The sequence below is a fragment of the Schistocerca nitens genome, chromosome 2 (genome assembly GCF_023898315.1).
Source record: "Schistocerca nitens isolate TAMUIC-IGC-003100 chromosome 2, iqSchNite1.1, whole genome shotgun sequence".
NCBI classification, from domain to species: Eukaryota; Metazoa; Arthropoda; class Insecta; order Orthoptera; family Acrididae; genus Schistocerca; species Schistocerca nitens.
The window spans coordinates 139,998,255-140,024,151 of NC_064615.1; the positions used below are offsets into that span (position 1 = coordinate 139,998,255).

The 25,897-nt window shown below is 38.9% G+C and overlaps 1 protein-coding gene across 1 annotated transcript in view; it reads right to left on the reverse strand.

Moving 5' to 3' along the window:
- Positions 1-25,897, reverse strand: part of LOC126235840 (importin-5) — a 186,237-nt gene that overhangs the window by 100,842 nt on the left and 59,498 nt on the right. The window contains exon 9 of the mRNA XM_049944703.1: positions 12,200-12,308. Coding sequence (XP_049800660.1) covers positions 12,200-12,308 — 109 coding nt within the window. The remainder of the gene's footprint in view (positions 1-12,199; positions 12,309-25,897) is intronic.

Consider the following 25,897-nt stretch of genomic DNA (forward strand, 5'->3'; position numbering starts at 1 on the left):
TTCCATATTGCACTGACAGCCACCAATGGATATCAGCCTCTGTATCACCCACTCATCATCAAAATTTATTTCACAGTGCTGTTGCTCTATCTTGCAGAAAGCAGTTCGATATTAGTTGTTCACTCTAAGAAGTCACAGCACCGTGGCTGATGGGTGTAGCTTTTTCAACAGAAGTTAGAAAAAGGTTTAGGATTGGACCAATATTCAGCTGTTTCCTTTAGTTACTAACCTTAAGCTTTCAATACAGTGCCCAAAGAGTAGTTTCATCAAATATATCAACAAACTTAAACAATTTCAAATTCAATTACATAAAGCACTTCTGTGATCTCTAGCAGTGTGTGTTAAGTCTATTTTTGTTTACAAGTACACTGACACTGTTGCCTGCTGACTGCAATTGCTGTGCTATAAAAGCTGTTTGCACTGACTGAGGCCACTTCTACTGAGACAGTTATTTCATCAGCCATCTTAGCGTTAACTAAGATAACGAACAATTTAATATGTCAAACCAGATCAGTTTTTATAACTAGGAACAAAGTTAAAATATTTGATTGGAAACAAATATAGTATTTTTCATTGACAAACTGCTAATAACTATAGAATAATTGTGTAATAACAGCACATACGTATTAAATTCTCTTTATACAATTTATAGTACATGTTGATGTACAGTGTACCTATAACACTGTAAGAGTGGTTGTTTCTTTAACTGACAGCTGATATCCCGAACATCATGTCCCAACAAAATTGGAGCTCTGCCTCTTTGGAAAGAACTGGGGCATTGCCATCTTAACAAGGAACTTCCAAACCAGGGGTTTGGCCACTGTGCTCTGGATGATTTGGCTCTCTTCGGGTGGTCCCATAGGTCTGCTGATCTTACACTTCCAGATTCTTTTTCTTTAGGCATTTAGACTTTTTTTTTTTTTAAGCCAATGTTTTTGAGTATCAGCTTTGCCGATAATACTGATTGAACTACAGAATTGTATCACTGCTGCCCTGGCGAACATTGGCAGGCAGATGCTCAAATGTGTAAGGGCCGAATCTGACTGCCCCACAGATGTTTGTCATATAACACAAGGAGCCCACAGAGCATTTGTAATTATGTGTAATACTTTGTGAAATACATTTACCCAAACCCTGATGAATCATTTGTAAACATCCTGAATATGAAACACTAAACCTCCCAAACGAATGATACTGGAACTGAAATTCAGGGTAGCGAAGGAAAAGCTGGAATGCTTAACTCCATTTTCAAATGTTCTTTTACAAAGAAAAACCCGGGAAAATTGCCCCAATTTAATGCGTACCACTGAAAAGGTGAATGAAACAAGTGCCAATGGTGCTAAGAAAATGCTAAAATTGTTAGAAGTGAGCACAGCTCCAGAACCCAATGGATTTCCTGTCAAAATATACTGAATCTGCGGCCTAGTTTCTTGATTTCCAAAAAGCATTTGACTCAGTGCCAAACCTGCGCTTATTGTCAAAAGTACGATCGCATGAGATACAAGTGAAATATGTGACTGGACTGAGGCCTTTTTGGTAGGGAGGATGCAGCATGTTATCTTGGATGGAAAGTCGTTCTTAGATGTAGAAGGGTCAATCCAAGTGAAGCGATCCAATCAAAATTAAGTTGGTTGCTTGACCATTTCTAATTTTTTTGAATATGTGATTACCCTATAATTGAGAACTTCAAAACAGTTAAAAAAAATTACCTTTCACCATTACTGAATTGCGGCCATTTTCATTTTGAAACACACAGCGGTTGGATACATTAGTGTTAATTTGAATCTTCCTGCACAGGGTTAAGTTACAACACTGCAATTGACAGAGCTGTTTTTTAAAACGTCTCCTCTAAAACACTGCTTATTACCTAAAATACCCTAAATTCAAAAATAACAAGTCAAAATGACCTTCGAAGTGTGGTATTGAAAATTTAGACAATCCACTTTTTAAACCCAAAAATAACAACCAAGGAATGGTTTATCAGTGTGTATTTTTTTCTTCAGTTACATATCATAAGCTACTAGCCGTATATGCAGCATAAACACTGACAAATGTTTCCTTGATTTTTTACAAATTTCTGAAATTTGAAAAATCTTTATTTTTGTAACGTTTGGGGGCTAATTATCTCTGGTGGGACAGAATATTAAATTTTGATTTTTGTACATTTTGTACACCTATGTGATAGCCAAGTACTGTAAAAATTTCAACATTGATATCGGACTGAACAAAGATATTAATTTTTGAAAATGAGGAAATGATTCACATTATACTACAATTGGTCTTAGGATATTTTGGGTAATGAACAATGTTGTAGAGGAGACTTTTCTAAAAACAATCATGTCAGCAATTTGTAACCTAACAGAACAAGTGAAAGAAATTATGAAGGAACTAGTGGTGGAATGGAGGCCTTTGCAGCTATGGAAATTTTCAGTCTTCCTATGAATGAATAGGTTATTTGTTACTTAGGTGACAGGGGCACAAAGCGTAAAATAGTGTGGTAAAAGCTCGGCTTTATGGTAATGTGATAATCACAAAACTGAAATGTGTGACCAGGTCCAGAAGTACATGGGCACCATGTCAACTATGTTGAAATTTTAAGGAACAAGAAACTTTCAGATGGTAAGACTATTAGGGGTGGACTGGCAGACAAAATTATTGATGAATTATAACAATAGGAATAACACATGATTTGTTCAGAATGTGACACGCAGTATCGGCTACCTTCTTCCACAAACTGTCAACAAATGACAAACCCATACGTAAACTTCGGCCTCCTACAACAAATTCATGGTGCAAGTATCATAAAGCCCTGTACTCAAAACACTACATTCCATCCCTGCAACACTCCTGATGATCCTTGTGAGTGCCGTGCAAGACAGCACCCTGAACACTTATTGGTTTGCAGTAATCGGAGCAAACCCTATGACACGGAGGGCTTGTTTTCAGCAAAATAACCATAGACCATTCTGGCTAATGAACACAGAACACAGAAAGTGCTAAGTTCTCTCAACCGTTACTAATACAGTGTGGTTTTAGGATTGTATTATGTTTTAGTGTTTTTCTGGGTTTTGATAAATAAATAAAGCAGTCTTGGAAATCATAAAGCAATTATAAAATGGTTGACATAGCCAATCCGAAAGCGAGTGCATAAAGTGAAAGGTTCAAATTTAAAACTAGAATGCTTACTGGATGCAGTAACAGTCTTCTTCATAACTAATGCCACATTACAGGTCACCATACATGTGCTCACTTTTGTTGCTGAAAATCCAACTGTCACTTCTGTCCACATGGGAAATAATTACGGCAATCTGAGTTAGTGTGTCCATACCTCAATATATCTGTCAAAGGCTTACTGTGTGTTGAATATAATAGAGGGAAACATTCCACGTGGGAAAATATCTGCTTTGTGTGTGTGTGTGTGTGTGTGTGTGTGTGTGTGTCCTTTTTTCCCCCCTAAGGTAAGTCTTTCCACTCCCAGGATTGGAATGACTCCTTACACTTTCCCTTAAAACCCATATCCTTTCGTCTTTCCCTCTCCTCCCCTCTTTCCTGATGAAGCAACCATTGGTTGCGAAAGCTTGAATTTTGTGTGTATGTTTGTGTGTCTAACGACCTGCCAGCACTTTCGCTTACTGTGTGTTGTTATACACACACCAAATAGAAGTTCAAAATTGTAAAATACAAACCCAGAATGAACAGTGTGCCACACATCAAATGTGTGTGCAGAGTGGGTGGAAATCCCAGAAAAGGAGAAGCAAAGTTTTTATTGCACTTTGGACATAAAATAATTACAAATTTAACTGCCACACAGTACATCATTAGAAACTAACAAGTGATTATATAACAACATACAATATATGACAAATAATGTTTACATTAGCCAGAAAGTGATATTTTACAATTGAATTCAGAGGCTGAAGAGTTATTAAATAACAGTGCTATGCTAGATGTCACAGAATAGAAATGTATGTAACACGTTACAAGTATATATTTAAAAAAGATGATGAGCTGTCTGCTGTAAGAAAGTATAATTTCATGTTGTCCGTTGTAAAATATTATTTTTAGTATGTCAGTAAGCCAAACATATACTTGTGGCGTCTCTGTTCTTTCTTTGTACACCACACTTGAAAATGGCCTGTAAGGCCGAAATTGACCAATCATGCAAGATTAATAAAGTGAATACTTGCCAACAAATGTCTTTAAAGAAATACATGTTGTTGCTGCATTCTTACGGGAAGAGTAAAATTTTAGAATGAGTGAATAATGGTCAACAGACCCTTTGATCATAAACATGATCTCAATAATTCTGAGGGAAAGTAGGTTATCCAGGGGCCTTGTTTCAAACTAGTTCTCCCAGTATTCTGTTAAATTCTTCTCATTTCTATTGATTCAACTTAAACTACTCATTTACTCTCTCTTTCTAGAATACTGTTTTTAAGCTCATTTATTTCATGGTACTTTTATACACTGCAATTCCATGTTGTTACAAACTGTCAGGGATGATGGAGAAGAGTAAATGTATCAATCTGAGGTAAGGGACCCAGAGTCCGGGTTATACGGAAGAATCATTCTGATTTCTCTAGCAGTGGAACACGTGTACCAGTACTGTTGGTGCTAAGACTGTAGGGTAGACAACTTTTAGAGGTGATAATATGAAAAGAGAGAGAGAAAAGGTGAAGCCCCCACAGCTCTCAAGGTATGCGTTTCAGAGCCAATGCTTTACTACTTTTTTTTTACTATCACCCCTGAAAGTTTTCTACCTTACAATCTTAAAAACAACAGTACCCTTACCTATCTTCCACTATTAGAGGTATTAATGATTTTTGCTTATAACTTCTGACTGTTGTTCCAGGCCATGGTCCACTGCCTTAAATTGATAAGTTCACCATTCTCCATCATCCCTGAAAGTTTGTAATATCACCAAATCACACTATATATTCCTTCCAATTTTCAGCTATCCCCCTTTTTTGCTTAGTACCAGCTTACCATCTGCGTTCTTTGTATTCATACAGTTCCTTTTCTTTTCTTCCAAGGTCTCTTATATCTTCTAACAGGCAGCATTTATCTATCTATTCGCTAACTATACATTCTTTTACAACCTTGCACTTGTCATCCAGTCATAGCTACTAAGCCATTTTTCACTTTCTGTCCATCTCTTTAGAAATCTGCATCTCTTTCGCCTGCTCTTTATTTTTTTCTCATTTGTCAATTGAACTAAAAATATTTCTTGGGTAATTTAAGGATTGTTACTAGGCCTTGTGTGTTTTTAACCATTTTGCCTCCACTATTCAATGTCTCACAGCTACCCATTAATGTTCTCTCTTATTTTGTTTCACCTAATTCTGTCAATCTCTGCCTACTGTCTGCTTGGGAACACTCAATAACCTCAACTGACCGAGGTTCAATCTCTACAATTTCTTCCATTTTAATCTGCAGTTCATAACCAATAAATTTTGTTCAGAGTACATATTGTCCTGGTGTAACGATGATTGTTGACACGAAGATCAAGAACAATACAGCAGAGACGGCTGTGAGACGATGTCAGCCAATAACACACTGACTAGGATGTCAGCAGGATAGGAGCGGCCTCTACATGAAGAGAATAAAAGCAACACGCCGCCTAGCCTCAGCCATACTAGAAGAGAGGAGTAGAGCTGCACTAGAAGAGCCACAGTGCTATTAACAATAGCAGTGGCTTATAGACTTGTGTGATTAGCTTACATGGTAATTGTACATATCAAAGGACATCGATTATTTGCATGTCGCCAATTGCTTCCGACCCATCATGTAGAAATGAAAGTTAAGTATTGTCAATTTAATTACTGTAATAAATTCCATTAATATGATTTGCTTGTATGTTGTCGAGCTATCCGAGAAAACAGCTTCCTAGGCACCCTATAAGAGACGAGTGGGCAGGATCCCACACATATCTAGTTTTAAAACTCTCTTTCCATTATGCAGGGTGTTTCACAATTCCTATTGCAGGCTTCTAGGGCTTGTAGTGGGGACCTAAAGTGCGTGTCATTTACGACAGCGGCCGAGTTTAGGTTCGTTCTGCGCATCTGACGTCACAAAACACAGTCGGCCAATGAACAGAGAACGACGTTGCCAGAGCTCGAGTGTAGTGCAGAGCACGGACGAGTGTCTTCAGTTTTAGAGACGTTCATTCATAAATAGAGTAATTGAACAAAAGCAATGTCTTGATAGCAGACTTTCTTTTATAGAAAGTTTGGAAAAAGCATTCTTTATACCAATTGCTTCATATTCTATTAATTAATTAAACCAAATAAGCAATAAGCCTCCTAATTCAGGCGATAGCAAGGAAAGGTGTTTGTATCATTCTCACTAACTGCTTTTTCGCAATAAAGAACAGCAGCAATGTTTATTCCCTATTGTACTGCGACGAAACGTGAGTAATTCATAGTCATACCAACAGTGTTTGTCGGTATTTTGCGTGATATTATAAAGTCCTCCGGGAGATCTATTGAATGACGAGCTGCGTTAGCGTAATGGTTACTTCATGAATTTAGTCGTTTGAACGTAATTTTTTGAAATTTCTAGTGGCTACTAAAATCGACCATACGTGCAATGGTTTACAACATCTAATGCTGCACAATAACTGGGTTGAACATCGAAACAAAATTGAGTCATTTATGGGGGGAAGGTATCAGTCAAGAAGATGTGTAAAAATCAAATTTTTGGGCCCAATAGTTTTTGTGAAATCGAATTATAAGTGTGTCAGAGCACGTGTGTCTGCACAGGCGAACAGTGCAGTGATGACAAAATCACGCACAGCGTGGAATGCGGGGAGCACGTCTGTGTAGCAGCGAAAGGATTAATGCAGCTGTGGTGGCTTTACTTCATAAACTGCGCGTTCCCCCCAAACGTAAGTTTGGGAACTATACTATGGCGCCGCATCTCTTGGCGCGTACAACTGGCAACGCAGCACCGCCAAGATAAAAGAATTGAACTAGAGTAGATACAGTCTGATAAGGAACTCATGTCTGGAAATGTACCATTTGGATATAGAATAAGTTCAAAGATCTGATCACTGTCACGCATAAGAGAACCAAATGATGAACATTTGTTACGTTGCCCATGCCATGGGCTTCTGTTAGAGCACACAGGTGAGAGCCCATTGTCTCTGCTGTCTGTGTATGTGTGCTGCCCTCTGCTAATGTAGCCAGCCATCTTTCCCCTGCCCAGCTGTTCTCGTCCCCCCTCCCCCCCATGCTGCACCTAGCAGTTTCCCCATGTCTTCGTTCAGTCAATGCACGCTCTTCCAGACAGCACTATACATATACCACCACCACCACCACCACCACCACCACCCCCCGTACCCTGCTTTGTCTCCCTCTTCCCTGCCTCATACCAGACTGCCGCTCAACATGACAGCTGCATTCCGATCCGAGCTGCAGGAAATGGCAGTCGTGTGCTTTACGTGTGCTTGCTTGTGTGAATGTGTGTGTTTTATCTTCTGAAGTTGGCTTTAGCCAAAAGCTAAATGTGTAACTGACTTCTCATTGTTCCTGTCAAACTCTGTGTGGCTTTACAGTGACTAGTAACCTATTCCTTTCCTTATTTTACTACCGCTATATTTAACTTCAACCTAACAGTTACACCTTTTTACTTCTTTAACGTACCTACCCAATTAACCCTCCAGCTGTGTGCACGAGTGCATTCAGCTTTTCCGTACAATTCCCGAGGGCATGGATACAATTTCTAGGCTATTTATACACAGAAATTCACTGTTTTCCTATCAAATATTTTCTGTTGCTCTTTGACATCAGGAGTTGAATTTTATACATTCTCAAGCATCATGGACAATGGAAATCAACAAATTATGACCTGTCTGATTGCTTTTTAAAATATGCGCGAGACACCATGAAGTTGTAAGCAACAAACTGTTGCTAACAATTAACATCAATATTATGTAACTTACATCTCAGCAGCAAGAAAAATACGTCATTTTTCACTAAACAACAATCGTCAAATTGCATTATACTGCTTCATTTGCTGTACAACTAATGTTACTATTTGCAAATACTGGATGTCACTTGAAAATGGACACTATCATCTGAAACCACAAATGACACAGTAATGCAGTTATTATGTTGAAATTATTTCCTCAAATATTACTCAGCTGTGAAACCTTAATAGCGGAAAAGATCACAACATTCTTCATTTGTGTAGTCACATTACACATAGTTGCTTTACAATACCTGAAAGTATTTTTGTTTTGTCTTCACAACTACAAGAAAATGTGTGTTTTTCTTACCAGATGCATGTTGCTTTCTTGAAGTAAGCATCACCAGTGGTTTGTAATTAAATCAGATTATAAATATCTTTGTTTTCTAGATAAAAAAATAGTTCATTGATAAATTGTTGGTTTTTACCTGCAGTAATTGCTGCTTGATTTTTCGCCTACGACAGGGGACACCACCTGCTAGCACATTTTTGGTTTCTTTCTTCATTACACACCGATACTTGGAACCTTACTGTTCACTGCTTTGCACCATGTTTTATGCAGTACACTTTTCTGTGAAGCAGCACACTTTTTTTTTATAACAGTGATATATGAAAAAGAGCACTGTGTAAAACATAAAGAATGCATAGTTCTGCAACGCATAGTTCTGCAAAGCATTGACAAATTAGACCACAAATAACAGTGTCTAATGAAGGAAGAAATCAAAGGTGTGCTAGCAGAAAGTGTTTCCTGATGTAGACAAAAAACCAAGCAGAAATTACCACAAGTAAAAACCAACATATTTTAACTGATTGTTTTTCTATCTAAAAAACAAATCAGATTGTAAATATTTTTAATTACAGACCAATAATGGTACTTTATTTCTCAGTATGTCAATATATTCTGGTAAAATTTGCTGTGTGTCGAATGAAACTGATGTATGTAACTTTCCTTCTTTTTCACCAGCTTTCCCTTTTACTTCAAACCCAGGAATAAAAATAAAAGAGACAAGTGCTGCATTACTTGAGTAGTCTGAAATATTTTTTGACAATATGTTGATTCATATTATAACAACTAAAACCAAAAAGTATGCATACCAGGAAAACTCGCAGTTCAAACAATAAAAGACAAAGAAATGGAAGGATGTTGGAGAAAAAGGAGGGAAAGTTTTCATAGCTTTCTTTGTTATTACAAAGTGTAGTCTGTTTACCTAGACAAGAATGGCACTGAACCACAAACGAAACAATTTGTATTCTGAGTTTTTTCAGTCATGCCATGAGACAAGATTCAGATTGATTGTGAAATAATGGTACTTTTCAGATAACTTCTTTCAACTAGGAAAATAACCCATGTTACGAAAAGCGTAAAAAGTTATTGAATATTTACAAAACAAGTTCAGATCAGCTTTTGTTCTGGAAAGAAAGGCTAGTTTGGATGAAAGCTTTATGTTGTTTTAGTAGTTGTTGAAAGGAAGGCTCAGCTGGTAACAATATTTACGAAGGAAAAGACCTCGCTCTGACATAAAATAATTTGTTCTATGTGACTCTTAATCAATTTACATAAAGAATTTTTTTTTCATTGGCAAAGACAGTACACCATAGTTGTATGAGCATTAAGGAGTAATACATCTACCAAAACTGTTTTACATCTCATGGATTCTCTATTACACAAAGGCTACCGTGTAACCATTTCTACACATCACCTGAAATTATCGATCATTCGGTTGGTTGGTCTAAGTGGGAGATGGGGAACAAACAGCAAGATTATTTGGTACAACACAAAACAGGTATCAAGGGAACTCTTTGAGCAAGTAAAAATGATCTAACAACCATGCTAGTAGCCACAAAACTTAACAAAAGGGAGATCGGGGCATTCCAAAGAGATAAAGTCATGGTGCTCAAATGAAAAAAATTGCACTATCATATATAACGGAAACAAAAAGGTGATGAAATAACGGAAACAAAAAGGTGATGAAATAACGGAAACAAAAAGGTGATGAAATAACGGAAACAAAAAGGTGATGAAATAACGGAAACAAAAAGGTGATGAAATAACGGAAACAAAAAGGTGATGAAATAACAGAAACAAAAAGGTGATGAAATAACAGAAACAAAAAGGTGATGAAATAACGGAAACAAAAAGGTGGTGAAATAACGGAAACAAAAAGGTGGTGAAATAACGGAACCTCAGTTGATACATGGCTATAATGATAGAAAGAATGGCCTTGACAGTGCTAACCAAGCAACTTTCTTATTATGAGACAATGCTGAAACAGCAGAAGATATGTTAGAAGAAAGTATTTCAGTACCGGTATTTTCCTGATCAGCCTCTATTCAATGCAATTATTTTATTCCAAAAAAATTCCAACATCAGGGAAATATTTTTAAAATTTGAAACGAAGAAAATGAAGTTATTCTTGATATTTAGTTTTTGGTTTCTTCTTACATTTCTTCAAGACACCCCTTGTAACTATCCTAATTATTGAATAAAATTGATATATTTTATACAGAAAAATCACAACATTGCTTGCGGTTGGAGGATTATGGAATGGAACAATCCGCATTCTGACACACAGAACTCTTATTTTTCTTGGTGGCTACATTCTGCTCAGTAATCCTCAATTGGAGATTCAAATGGGGAACTATTTTACCTCCAGAATATTTTACTCAAAAGGATGCCATCACACATTAAGCCATATAGTACAGCTGCATAACCTCGGGTAAAGTAACAGTTACAGATACTCATTGCATTCAGCTATTTGCAGTGCCAGCGTAGCAGGAGCATCCTGGGTAAATGTCAAAAGGCCACATCAACCATCCAGAAGGTTGCCCTGTAAAAACTGAAGAGTCTGCTGCCCTCTTCATTAATCACAGCTTTGTCTGACCTCTCTACAGATACCTCTCACTCTACAATAGAGCAATTTGTATTATTGAAGCACTTAAGCCACCCACCTCAGTAAGGTTCATTATTCACAGTGGCTTTATAACATTACTCAACCAGACCAGGATAGAGCACACACTTTGTAAATCAACTACTGCATACACACCCAATCCATTTTCTTGGCAGTATTACAGAGCAACTACTGCATATGGTAGTTGGGTGAAGAAGTAAAGAAATACTACCTATAGAGGAGACACTGAAGAGTGAAGAAAACATATTTCAATCCCAAAATCAGGAAAACTAAACCACTCTGCAAAAGCAGCCCAAAAAGGAAGTTTGCGTGTTACCGACATTCCAAAAAGTTAAAAAAGTTTAAACTTTGAAAAGAAATCCAAAGACTTGCAACCCAAAATTTAAGAGTGTGGAGACTTTAGCAGTAAAAACCTAATTCAGGTTTTGACAGAATATGTGGCTTTATCACAATTGTAAAAGAAGACATGTGAATGCAATTAAAAACATAACATTAATGAAATGAAAGTACAGCATTGATGGCAGGGAGACCCCACCTGGAGGAGTTATGCTGACAAGTGGCAAGTCTTTTCAGGTGAGGCCACACTGAACAACTTGTGTGTTGTTGAAATGATGAGGACAATACAACACCCAGCTCCCTAATGGAAAAAGGCCCAAACCATAAAGGAATCGAACCTGTGCCCCTGCATGATAAACACGCTGGCCCCTCAGCTAGGGAGGTGTACAAAACATTAATGTAAACAAGGTAAAGGAATACTAATCCCACACATTTTCAAAAAATTTGAAGGGAATAATCAGAAACTCAATTTCTACATACAAGTCTAAAAGAATACAAGGTACAATCACAAACATATGAGAAAATCCAACAACTTAATTCATTAGCCTCAAAAATTACCCCAGTGGCTAACACTACATGGAAAGTATTGTGCAGCACTGATAGATTTAAAGTTAAAATTCTCATAAAATGATCACAATTGCAAAATATGGAAATTTGATCTCATATGGAGTTCTACCAAGAGTAATTCTTCCTATGTGCATATGCAAATTGAACAGGATGGGAGAAATGATTACGATACCTGCAATAATTGTCCACATCACAATGTAAACTGGCTTGCACGGTGTAGATTTAGGTGCAGAGACAGTAACATTAATATTATGCTGTTTAAAATTAAGTTTAAAGAGTTATTATTATGTATAATCTGTCCGACCTAGATTTTAATATGCAAGGGTAGCAGATTCATGGAAACCTTTTATGACACTAGGACAAAGCTGTGACTGTTTCTAAATTTCATGTACAGAAAGGGTAATTGACATCATACTTACAGGATCCCGAAGAAAGTTGAGCACACCTTCCATTATTTGTGGTAGAAGATTCTCCATCTGTTTATGGCAACCTTCACCCACAGCTGAAAGAGCCATAAGAGCAGCATGCCTGGAAAATTTTAGTTCAAGATAGTTGTAATCCTACAAATATCACGATAGTAAAAATGTGGAGTAGAAATATCAAATGTTGTAAGTGTGAAATTTAAACTTAGCACAGTGAACCAAAGGCAGTATGTCTTTTGTACATAACTTATTCATATCCAAAAATCTGAAGTCTTCTATCATACAATTATGCTGTGCATCTCACCACCATAAAAAATTATGAGAAACCAGAAAATAAATAATTCATTAGAACATTCTAGGTTCCCTACCAAGAAATGACTGGTTTCAGGTGCCAATAAAGTTTTTGTTTCTGCAATTAATACCAAAGCAATGCGATTTGTGATAATACAAGTATAGAATCACAGCAGCAATGTTTTAACAATAACTGCAATAAAACAAAAACTATTCCGCTATATTATTTTTTTAACAGGAGAAGGTAAAAATTACTGACTTCTGTTTCTTATACAACTCCATTTTCCAGATAACATGTTGCAAATATTACTGTAGAACTCTGTGCCAGTGAGGAAGAAATAGCAACAATGTCTACAGGTGTGTGTTTTGCAAGTGACAGATACAGCTGGTCTTTCAGATGAAACACAACTCAGCATACATCAGCCAGTCTTCTCTTTTGAAAGAAATGACATTTTTCCATTCTTCTCTTGTAGAGTAATAAGTTTTCATAGTTATCTGAGACAGATAAGTTTGATACACTTTGCTCATACCGTAGGTCTTACATGCTTGCATTGACATCTTTAAAATCAGAGAAGTCAGTTTACACATCAGTATGTGTTCATAGCTTTAACAGACTCAACACACTTGTGCAAATCTCTCAGAACAAAGGCCATGCATAACTCTATTTCCCTGTAACTGCAAAATCTGTCAACTGCATCCAACCACCAAAAACTTGCATTCTCTCATTTCAAACCTTATAGATTTTGAATATAAATGAAGCAATCTAAACTATCTTGTGCAACAAGACTTATCACACATACCATAAAAGCAGCTGACATGAATACTCAAAACTGTAGTGACTTAGCTGCCTGCTGTAATATATACTGGAATGTGTTAATGTTGGAACAGATAATACTTGCTGTATATCAATAAATATAACAGTATTTACACAACTGGGGAGTTTTGACCTGACTGAATCAATACACATTAAATCCATTGCATATTTGTAATTTTTATGATGAATCTCCTGTTCAACTACAGCTGCAGTTGATGTGTCCTTCTCACCTCAGGTCTGAAAACTAAATATCTGAAGGCTGACCGATCCATCGTCATTCTTCCGGCGGACAAGGGTTCCACGACCGTGGTACTTGATCGTCGGGAGTATGTGGCTGAGGGACTGCGTCAGCTTTCAGACAACACCACATACAAAGTTTGCCAAGGTAATCCCATTCCCGATGTCCAGGCGGAACTTCAAGGAGTCCTCAGAACCTTAGGCCCCCTGCAAAACCTTTCACCTGACTCCATCAACCTCCTGACCCCACCGACACCCCGCACCCCTACCTTCTACCTTCTTCCTAAAATTCACAAGCCCAATCATCCCGGCCGCCCCATTGTAGCAGGTTACCAAGCCCCCACAGAACGTATCTCTGCCTACGTAGATCAACACCTTCAACCCATTACATGCAGTCTCCCATCCTTCATCAAAGACACCAACCACTTTCTCGAACGCCTGGAATCCTTACCCAATCTATTACCCCCGGAAACCATCCTTGTAACCATTGATGCCACATCCTTATAAACAAATATTCCGCACGTCCAGGGCCTCGCTGCGATGGAGCACTTCCTTTCACGCCGATCACCTGCCACCCTACCTTAAACCTCTTTCCTCATTACCCTAGCCAGCTTCATCCTGACCCACAACTTCTTCACTTTTGAAGGCCAGACATACCAACAATTAAAGGGAACAGCCATGGGTACCAGGATGGCCCCCTCGTACGCCAACCTATTCATGGGTCGCTTAGAGGAAACCTTCTTGGTTACCCAGGCCTGCCAACCCAAAGTTTGGTACAGATTTATTGATGACATCTTCATGATCTGGACTCACAGTGAAGAAGAACTCCAGAATTTCCTCTCCAACCTCAACTCCTTTGGTTCCATCAGATTCACCTGGTCCTACTCCAAATCCCACGCCACTTTCCTTGATGTTGACCTCCATCTGTCCAATGGTCAGCTTCACATGTCCGTCCACATCAAACCCACCAACAAGCAAAAGTATCTCCATTATGACAGCTGCCACCCATTCCACATCAAACGGTCCCTTCCCTACAGCCTAGGTATTCATGGCAAACGAATCTGCTCCAGTCCGGAATCCCTGAACCATTACATCAACAACCTGACAATAGCTTTCAAATCCCGCAACTACCCTCCCGACCTGGTACAGAAGCAAATAACCAGAGCCACTTCCTCATCCTCTCAAACCCAGAACCTCCCACAGAAGAACCACAAAAGTGCCCCACTTGTGACAGGATACTTTCCGGGACTGGACCACACTCCAGCAGGGATACGACTTCCTCAAATCCTGCCCTGAAATGAGATCCATCCTTCATGAAATCCTCCCCACTCCACCAAGAGTGTCTTTCCACCGTCCACCTAACCTTCGTAACCTCTTAGTTCATCCCTATGAAATCCCCAAACCACCTTCCCTACCCTCTGGCTCCTACCCTTGTAACCACCCCCGGTGTAAAACCTGTCCCATGCACCCTCCCACCACCACCACCACCTACTCCAGTCCTGTAACCCGGAAGGCGTACACGATCAAAGGCAGAGCCACATGTGAAAGCACCCACGTGATTTACCAACTGACCTGCCTACACTGTGACGCATTCTATGTGGGAATGACCAGCAACAAACTGTCCATTTGCATGAATGGACACAGGCAGACAGTGTTTGTTGGTAATGAGGATCACCCTGTGGCTAAACATGCCTTGGTGCACGGCCAGCACATCTTGGCACAGTGTTACACTGTCCGGGTTATCTGGATACTTCCCACTAACACCAACCTATCCAAACTCCGGAGATGGGAACTTGCCCTTCAATATATCCTCTCTTCCCGTTACCCACCAGGCCTCAATCTCCACTAATTTCAAGTTGCCGCCACTCATACCTCACCTGTCATTCAACAACATCTTTGCCTCTGCATTTCCGCCTCGACTGACATCTCTGCCCAAACTCTTTGTCTTTGAATATGTCTGCTTGTGTCTGTATATGTGTGGATGGATGTGTGTGTGTGTGTGTGTGTGTGTGTGTGTGTGTGTGTGTGTGTGTGTGCGTGCGTGCGTGCGTGCGTGCGTGCGTGCGCGCGAGCGCGCGAGCGAGCGAGTGTATACCCATCCTTTTTTCCCCCTAATGTAAGTCTTTCCGCTCCCGGGATTGGAATGACTCCTTACCCTCTCCCTTAAAACCCACATCCTTTCGTCTTTCCCTCTCCTTCCCTCTTTCCTGACGAAGCAACCGTTGGTTGCGAAAGCTAGAATTTTGTGTGCATGTTTGTGTTTGTTTGTGTGTCTATCGACCTGCCAACGCTTTCATTTGGTAAGTCACATCATCTTTGTTTTTAAATATCATTTAATCTACACGAGTACATATGAGAACTGTGAAAGAACACATGTTGCATCTCTCTTAAAAACTGACGCATAAATTTGTAAGAAACAGAAGTCAATGGAGACTTTGCCTTATATGAAATGTAAGTTCTTTACAGTTTAATGTTCATGTGCTCTTCACTCAACTTTGACTGATTAATGGCTTTCATTATGTCCTTTATGTGATCTTTAACTTGCTGTCTATCCATCACATTTAACAGCCGGCCTTCTTATTAAGGATACCTTCTTATATAGACACTACTTTTTTCTAGCCTGAAGAGCTTGCAAAAGTGTGTGTCTGAGTCCAAATACTTTATTGGAAAGCTGTCTTGCAAACTTGCTTAGTGCCACCACCAGTATCAGGTACTGTGTAACACACTGTCAACTGAAGACAACTGCTTGCTGGATTATATGTGCCAGCCCACACAGTTTGATTTCTTGTTCACTTTTACTCCTCTTCCTTGTGCCTTTGTACTGCAACAGTGCAGGGTAGACATGGTTGTAAATGGATTTGACCCTACCTGTCACTAACCCATTATACCCAGGGACAGAATAAGTTAAGCCCGACCACATATAGTGGTATTCATATAAAAGCAAGCAAAAGGTTTCTAAATTTTGTGAATCAAGTAAAGGAGACAGGCCTTGGGTGCCAACCCAATGTTAATATACAGGGATGTGGGAAACAGCCTAAAAACCACATCCAGGCTGCCTGGCACTCCAGTCCTTGTTAATCCACCAAGAGGATTCGATCTGGGGTCTGTGCACCTTCCCGTTCTGGAAGTGGTACTTTAACAAGCACGACTATCTGGGTAGTTTCATTTTCACTCTCTATTCTGTAATATTCATTGAAAAATTTGTACTTCTAGTGAAACGATATATCATTGTACGAAGCCTAAAACAGTTCTATGAACTATACTCTACAAACTGATCCAGTCCTTCATAAAGATTCAAACATTAAATGTGAGCTCACAAATACTACTTGCAGTTCATTGGGTGAGTTAAGTAAATGAAGAAAGTTTGTGTTATCAGATCATTAGTAATACCTTACTGACCTCATTGTTTTGTGCCCCTTTACCAAAACTCCCCCCCCCCCCCCCCCCCATAATGTGACTTTTGCAGACCATTTGCCTGTTCACTTCTCTAGATTTTTGTTACTATGTTTGAGGCCAAAATTATCTCCCTCCGTTACAAAGATGTCTTACTAATACATACCAAATCTTACATGCACTCTGCTTATCACACCAACTGTGCGTCTACAACTGGAGGGGACCTTGACACATGGCACTTTGAACGCCAAACAGCACTGCTTGGCAAAGAGACCACGAATTTGTGGAACACTTTCCCCAAGACAAACAATGGAGAGTGCTGGATGGAATAAGCTTGTAGAAGTGGTGCTGAGTCACACACAGGCACATTGAAAAAGACTGCTAAAATGTTGAAGCTTTCTGATCAAGTCCTCCACCTGTACCAGAAAAAAACATACATTCACACAAGCACAACTCAGGGGGATGGGACAATACTACTGATGCTGAAAGTTAGTACAGTAAAAACCCTATTTTACGTTTTTGTGCACCGCACACTCAAAAAATGCAAATTTGAGGAAAATGCAGAATTGGGTAAAACATTAAAAATATGAGCAATATGGCATATATGATAAAAAAAATCACAGTCCTTTCCAATAGTTTGTATAAAACCTGTTTAAGCAAGGAAATTAAATGTACAATACAATGTTTATACTATAATTCATGGTAATGAATTTCATCAGTTCTTAAAAAATAACAGTTGTGTAAAAGCAAGTAAAAACTCATCAAAAAAATTGAAATTGGTGTATGGATACAAGGTAATCGAGCTGTTTTCTCGCATTCTTCAACTACAAACTATATGTTCAAAACATGCATTTTTTTTTTATGTTCACCCAGAAGAAAGCAAAAATTGATGAACATGTTGAATAAAACAAAAAACACCACAGCAGCTCATTGGTTAAACCATAAACATGAATGCGGAATCTTCTTCATGACATACTTTCCCACCATTGATGTTTTTGTTCAATGCTTTTATTATAAGCAGCACTACATCTGCTCACCATCAGGTGTAAAGTGTTATTTCAGACTTTATGAGAGAAACAGAGGTGAAAAAAAAATAAGTCTACCTCCCCATTTGATGTTACAAGCTTATTAGAAGTCGGCTCAGTGAATTCCTGTACACTGTGTAAAATGTAAATTTGAAAGCAAGCTCAGATGCTACAGTTTCGTTTCATGCGCTCTATCACCGCTGTCAATCTTTACGACCTATAGTATATGGTGCAAAGTACATACATGAGTACTGTATGTAGTTGTTGCAATTGTATCATCTCACATTTGAACACAAAAGTCTTTCAAATGTGCTTTTGCAAAACCCGTTCTATTTCCGTGCGACATCTGTCATAGCACATCATCTGCATATACAGTATATTTTCAGCACTTCACAAATGCTTTCACCCTTACTTGCACTCCAGTGGCTGAAGGGCCACTCCACCTCTCCACACATCCAGTAGGTGGTTGCTGCACAGGCTATTGGCTGACTTAACGAGTCGCCAGCCAATAAATGTTCACAAGCCAGAAATGGGTGATGCTCCCTCAATTATGAGCAAGCATATTCTTCAAGATTCTGTGTTTGAATTTAAAAGGCCGACAACTGATACTGCTGCTGAATACAGTACATGAAAAAAAGATAAGACCCAGTTCTATGACCCGAAAAAAGGTATTGGCTCGGTCCCGAACACTTCACGTCGGCTGTCTTGTTATTTCATAACCGCTGCAACCCAGCAGTAATTGTATCGTAACTACGCAGTGAAGCTAAATGTTGCAAGTTGTGCTGGCAACACTGAATGTGGATTACATTAGCATTTCCTCTCTCACACCTCCCCTCTCCACAAGGGCCTAAAATATTCCCTTAATTCTACCATCACCTGTGGTGCGAACCATCTGTCTTTTGAACCACTTTTAACTTGTTCAGTCACATTAAATGTCAATAAGAAGAAAACAGGACAAAGTCAAGCGAGGCATCAAGTAAGAACTTGGAATAGAGATAAAACTTACAAGGAAGAAATGTAAAATCAGGGATTTTTAGCATTAATCTTTTGGTTTCTCACAGAGGTTATAAATTTATGGTTTAGAATCGTGAAAAGTGTAAAATCAGAGAATGTAAAATCGAAGTTCCACTGTTAATGTTTACACTTAACCCAATGTATATCATTTATTGCCTTCATCACTGAGAAAGAAAGGAAAGAAGGTTACTAACATTCCAACTTGCAGCACCAAGGAAGAGCTTGTGTTGCTGACAGCTACTTATTGTTTATAATGCCCCCACCCCCCCCCTCTCACACACACACACACACACACACACACACACACACACACACACACACACACACACACCTACCCTGAACAGCTGCATAGTGACAGTCTGTACTTAACAAAATGCTTTATATCTAAAAACAAAGATGATATGACTTACCAAACAAAAGCACTGGCAGGTCGATAGACACACAAACAAACAAAGAGTTTCGGCAGAGATGTCAGTCGAGGCGGAAGTACACATCTCTGCCAAAACTTTTGCCTTTACAAATGTCTGCTTGTGTGTGTATGTGCGGTTGGATATGGGTGTGTGCGCGCGAGTGTATACCTGTACTTTTTTCCCCCTAAGGTGAGTCTTTCCGCTCCCGAGATTGGAATGACTCCTTACCCTCTCCCTTAAAACCCACATCATTTCGTCTTTCCCTCTCCTTCCCTCTTTCCTGATGAAGCAACCGTTGGTTGCGAAAGCTTGAATTTTGTGTGTTTGTTTGTGTGTCTATCGACCTGCCAGCGCTTTCGTTTGGTAAGTCACATCATCTTTGTTTTTAGATATATTTTTCCCACGTGGAATGTTTCCCTCTATTATATCCATAACAAAATGCATTGTCAGATATAGTAATCTGAGTCAGACTATAGTTTTATATTTTGCTGTTTTCTTATGTACTTCCAGATGACTGCACTGCTGTGAAAATAGACTTGACCTAATTTAATGTATAGAAAGTTATGTTTACAGTCCAATTTATTTCCCCTCCTAGCTCTCCCCTAACTCTCAAAGCAGCTTTTTCAGCTTGGTTACCCAGCCACTACACAAGCAGTGTTGCAAATCACCTTTTCAATACAAAATATCGGTTTAAACATTTTCATAAGTACCCATTATCAATTAATCTTTAAAATGTATAAATTCCTGGGCATTTGCCCCAACTTATAAATGCCCAGATATTTTACATCACTAGGAGTGGGAGGGAAAAGAGAGAGAAGTAGGGAAGGTAAAGGACTTGCATGTGTTTCGGCAGGGTAGATGACATGTTTAGTACTGGAGTAGGGATGGGAATGAGTCAGTAGGAACAGGGACTAGTGAATGTATGGGTCACGGGCATTGCAGGAGTGAAGGATATGTTGTAGGCAGAGGTCACATCTGCCAGTATCCACAACATCTACAAGAGTCTCCATCAAACCTCTCCTTATAGTTGCCAAACCCTGCCTTGCAGACCCACAACATTTACTACACACTTAGAAACTCTGTCCCATCACCATTCAAAATCCAGAAACAAAACAGACCCACAACAGTGTCATGAAATGTCCTCCAAAAGCCTCAGCCTTGTAGGAGCACTGTCCTTTCCAAAGGCACTACCTTTGGCACCACTCACTAGTTCAATCATTATGAACTTGTTAAAGACTCTCTTCTCTTCCCAATGCCTATAGGGGAAACACTTTCGCCACCAATCGGAGTTGAACCAAATCCAACAATGAACCCTGCCTGACCTCAAGTACTCCTCCATCAACCACCATCTACCCCAACTGCACCTAAATCACTGTTACCATCTGGAGTCTGCCTACAAACACCAATTTTTTTGAATAGCACAGATGGGAACTCTCCCTACAACATGTCTTTGTTTCCATAACCCTCTAACCCTCTCTGTCCTAAACCTTCATTCCCACCTACCTATCCCCTTCCTAGTTGCTGATCTGTCAATCACAGTTGCTGTAGGACTGTAATGGCCTGAAACAGTGGACATGGTGTGTGAGCTGTGTTAGTGTGAAAGTGTGCATTTCCAACAGGAAAAGAAAGACTGCCTGAGAGCTTTAATATATTAACAGTCTTTTCCACTGTGCCTGTCTGCGACTCAGTGCCTCCTCTACATGGTAAGTAGCAATCTATTCCTGCATTTTATTACTTCTCCATGACAAGGCATATGTCCAGGTATATACGACTGAGTAACGAGAACACATTAGCACTAAAGATCCATTTTGTGAAAAAACTGCACTTAGAACTTACTAAATTTCCATTCCTTAATTATAATCAGCAGAAATGGCACTAAACAATACACGGACTATATAAGGACCCTTGACATACTACTATGGATAGCGGAGAAAAATTAGAGGATGAGGTAGAAGATACACTGAGAGAAAAATACGAAAGCACACTGAAAGATCAAGTGGAAACGAGGAACTTGGATTAGATGACATTCTGTCAGAATACTTTGGAAAACAATGACAAAACCACACCACTTGGCACCCAAGATATATGAGATGGGTAAAATGTCCTCAGACTTCAAAGAGAATGTAATAATTTCAAACCCAAAATAGGCAGGTGCTGATGCAAACATTACTGAACCGAGAATTCATGATATTTACACCAATTATTTACAGAAAAATTAAAAGACTTTAAAGACAACATTGGAGATCAATTTGGCTGCCTCAGAAATGTAAGGACATTTGAAGCAATACTGACCCTACAGCTTACCTTAGCAGATAGGTTAAATAAAGGCAAACCTACATTAAGCGAATTTGTAGATTTAGAGAAAGCTTCTGACAATTTTGACTAGAATACACACACCAAAATTTTGAAGCCACCAGAGGTAACATACAGGGAGCACAGAACAGAAACCAAATTGCATCCATCAGTGTCTACGGTAATGAAAAGGACATGGCAGATGAAAAGGACATGACAGATGAAAAGGGAGTGAGACGGGGTCCTATCCCAATTGATGTTCTATTTGCACAACGAGCAACCTTTGAAGGAAACTATGGAGAAATTTGGCAGGGGAAATTAAAGATCAGGGAGAAGAAATAAAAAACTTTGAGGTTTGTCAATGACATTTTAATTCTGACAGAGATAGTGAGAGACTTGGAAAATCAGTTCATTGGATACTGTTTATAAAGAAGACAAGATTAATATGAACAAAAGTAAACCTAAGGTAATGGAGTGTAGTCAATTTAAATCAGGCAATCCTCTGGGTCTTTAAGTGAGACACAGCAAGACACTGTCAGTCAGGTAATGGAGGGAAGTGAGGGGACTGGGATATTATAAATTATAGAGAGATAATCAGGTTTAAATGGATGTAGTTGCAACAGTTAGGTAAAGGTAATCAGCTGGCATGGGGCTGTGCAATCCAGTCTTTAGACTGAAGACCATAACACAAAAATTTCACTGGAGGCAAAAAGAAATTAATTCAACATTAAACAAACACTCAAAACTTTATTAGCTGTGATTCTATTGGAGGTAAAGCACCTTTGGCTTTCTCAAATCTGCACACAGCAAAGAGTGAGATGTATCTGCAATTTAAATCGTGACATACTGTGGTATCAGGTTTCCCTGGAATTAACCCAAAACCATTAGGTGTCAACACATATTGAAGGAAGCTACTAGATAAAAGAAAATCCGATAACCACTGCGAGAGAAACAATAAGGCGAACTGAACAACAGAGAAATATCAAAATATATAAATTAAAATGTGAGCAACAATAAATAGAAGCACAATTGTTGGAACCAAAGATAGTTTTCAGTCTGAAAACAAATGATGCACGTCTACGAGATTTAATAATAATAATAAAAATAAATCAACATTAAACAATGATTCATTTACATGGTGTACAGTATTTTAAAGAATAATAGTTGACATTGTGCCACCTCCTAGGTATTATATTTTGTTTTGGGAAGGAAAAATTAAAGATGACAAAATGAGTTACTACTTCATCAACAAACTCATAATATACAGGGTTATTACAAATGATTGAAGCGATTTCACAGCTCTACAATAACTTTATTATTTGAGATATTTTCACAATGCTTTGCACACACATACAAAAACTCAATAAGTTTTTTTAGGCATTCACAAATGTTCGATATGTGCCCCTTTAGTGATTCGGCAGACATCAAGCCGATAATCAAGTTCCTCCCACACTCGGCGCAGCATGTCCCCATCAATGAGTTCGAAAGCATCGTTGATGCGAGCTCGCAGTTCTGGCACGTTTCTTGGTAGAGGAGGTTTAAACACTGAATCTTTCACATAACCCCACAGAAAGAAATCGCATGGGGTTAAGTTGGGAGAGCATGGAGGCCATGACATGAATTGCTGATCATGATCTCCACCACGACCGATCCATCAGTTTTCCAATCTCCTGTTTAAGAAATGCCGAACATCATGATGGAAGTGTGGTGGAGCACCATCCTGTTGAAAGATGAAGTCGGCGCTGTCGGTCTCCAGTTGTGGCATGAGCCAATTTCCGCGGGCTACGCGTGAAACTTGCCCGCACGCGTTCAACCGTTTCTTCGCTCACTGCAGGCCGACCCGTTGATTTCCCCTTACAGATGCATCCAGAAGCTTTAAACTGTGCATACCATCGCCGAATGGAGTTAGCAGTTGGTGGATCTTTGTTGAACTTCGTCCTGAAGTGTCGTTGCACTGTTATGACTGACTGATGTGAGTGCATTTCAAGCACGACATACGCTTTCTCTGCTCCTGTCGCCATTTTGTCTCACTGCGCTCTCGAGCGCTCTGGCAGCAGAAACCTGAAGTGCGGCTTCAGCCGAACAAAACTTTATGAGTTTCTCTACATCTCTGTAGTGTGTCGTGACCATATGTCAATGAATGGAGCTACAGTGCATTTATGAAATCACTTCAATCATTTGTAATAGCCCTGTACTTAACTATCATTTGCCCACAAAACTGTGATGAGCTTAGAAATCTTTGTATGGAGGCTTCAACACAAATTAACTAGCACTTAGAAGTCACATCAATTATTGTTTTGTTTATAGCTGCAGCAGCATAAAAGATTCCTTAACAGGGTGTATACGTGGATGAGGAAAAACAATTCCCGGATTTTTCCCAGTTAAAAGTACATTTCCTCCCGGGTGAAAATACACCTTTTCCATGTTAAGTAAGAGTATACTTTTCCTCAGAACTGTAAAACTTATCAGTCTTTTGAATGGTTATGGTTTCATACACCAGCATAGAATTTAACGGCACTTTAGAAAACGAAACTCAGGGAACAAAACATGTTTTGGGAAGATTTCTAACTTGCAGCAACATGTACACTGCATATTTTCGTATTACGAAAGTATAAATTCGAATTCCAAACACCGCACGTTACTTTCCGAAGCACTGAAATCTTGATTGGGATGCACTTTTGTAAGCCAGTCATAGCTCACATCACGATCTCACCAGCCGATGACAGCGGATATTCAGAACATAGGACACGTGATGTAGTCAGCCAATAGCATCATCACTGTTACGTAACGCGAACACACAAATAGGGAATGTTCATGGTTTAAATTAATATACGTAGTGTTGCTACAAGAAAAGAAAAGCTTTCACATATAATGTTGCCCCTTTTAGCGCATGTTACACTTTAAGATACATCACACAAGTGTGCCAGTAAAATGTTTAAGAACGACATAAATGTCAGATCATCTGGGCTCAAAATTATTCTAAACCATCATAATCAAAGAGTTGATTTTTAAATGAGAGTCATAAGTTCTGTGATTTACGAAATTCATCGTACATTCTCACACATAGTTCATCTTGCATAAAAGGAAATTTACTTTGAAAGTAACACTTTTCAAAGCACCATTCGCAATATTTTCCCGCGACCTGTTAGAAATAGGTTTGCTTCAGCAGTTGCCAGAGAGCGCCAGATAACAAGCGTCTTACATAACGTCATAAAAGAAACAACACATTACAGGATACTCTTAAAGAGCACGGGAATTTCGTGAACCATACTAAAATGCGTAATTCGGCTTAAAGTGCACATTCGTATGTAAATATTCTTAGAGTACCAGTACTGTATTATCTCAGGTTTGGTTCTTTATTATGGCATAATGCCATAAGTTCTAGAATATGAAAACATGCACCTGCAATGCAGTGAACAGTTGAAACTAGCCAATAGTGTGGAATTAAACACTCCCTTTCAAATAAATTGGCAATAAATTGGCTGGTTCAGTGGAAAAGATTAATAAAAGCCAATTTTCTTTAGAAAAATAACTTCATTGTTCTGCAATGCGATTAATGCTTGACTGTCAGAAAGGGGAAATAAAATAAAATCTGAAACCAATATCATATTTTAGCCTTTCGTAATTATGTAATTCACTTGATAGCTCCTGGTCACAGAAATCAGTTTTGTTTTCATTTGATGTAAGAGCAATAAACGAAAAGGAAACAGCAAAATCACTAAACGTAAACACGGGTTGTTGTGACACTACCCACCTCCCAATGACAACTTAAGACTGCTCTGTAGATCTGCCCCAGATCTACAATATTTCCGAACCGGGGAAATTCTAAAAAAAATCCCGAGTCTTTCCCGGATCTCCTAGTTGTCCCAGGTCATATACACCCAGCCTAATCGATCACTTTCTTTTTTTACAGCTTCAATTTACAGATCCAATATATCACTTTCTAATTAAAAGTTCCATCTGCCGCGGAAAACTAAACGTTGAACAAATATATGAAAAATTTAGTAAAACTCAAAATTTCAATTATGATTAGCATTTTAAAAATCTGCAAGGATCAGTTTTAAAAAGGATGCTTAAAAAACTTCTTCAAGCTATAGTAACGAGATTTTACATAGGAAATATTGGAGGTGACACTATCTGACTTGTGCTTGCTTTACATCATGAACTTTGCATTGGTCAAGTGCTTCATCACAAAAGGAAGTAAACCCAAGAAGTAGTG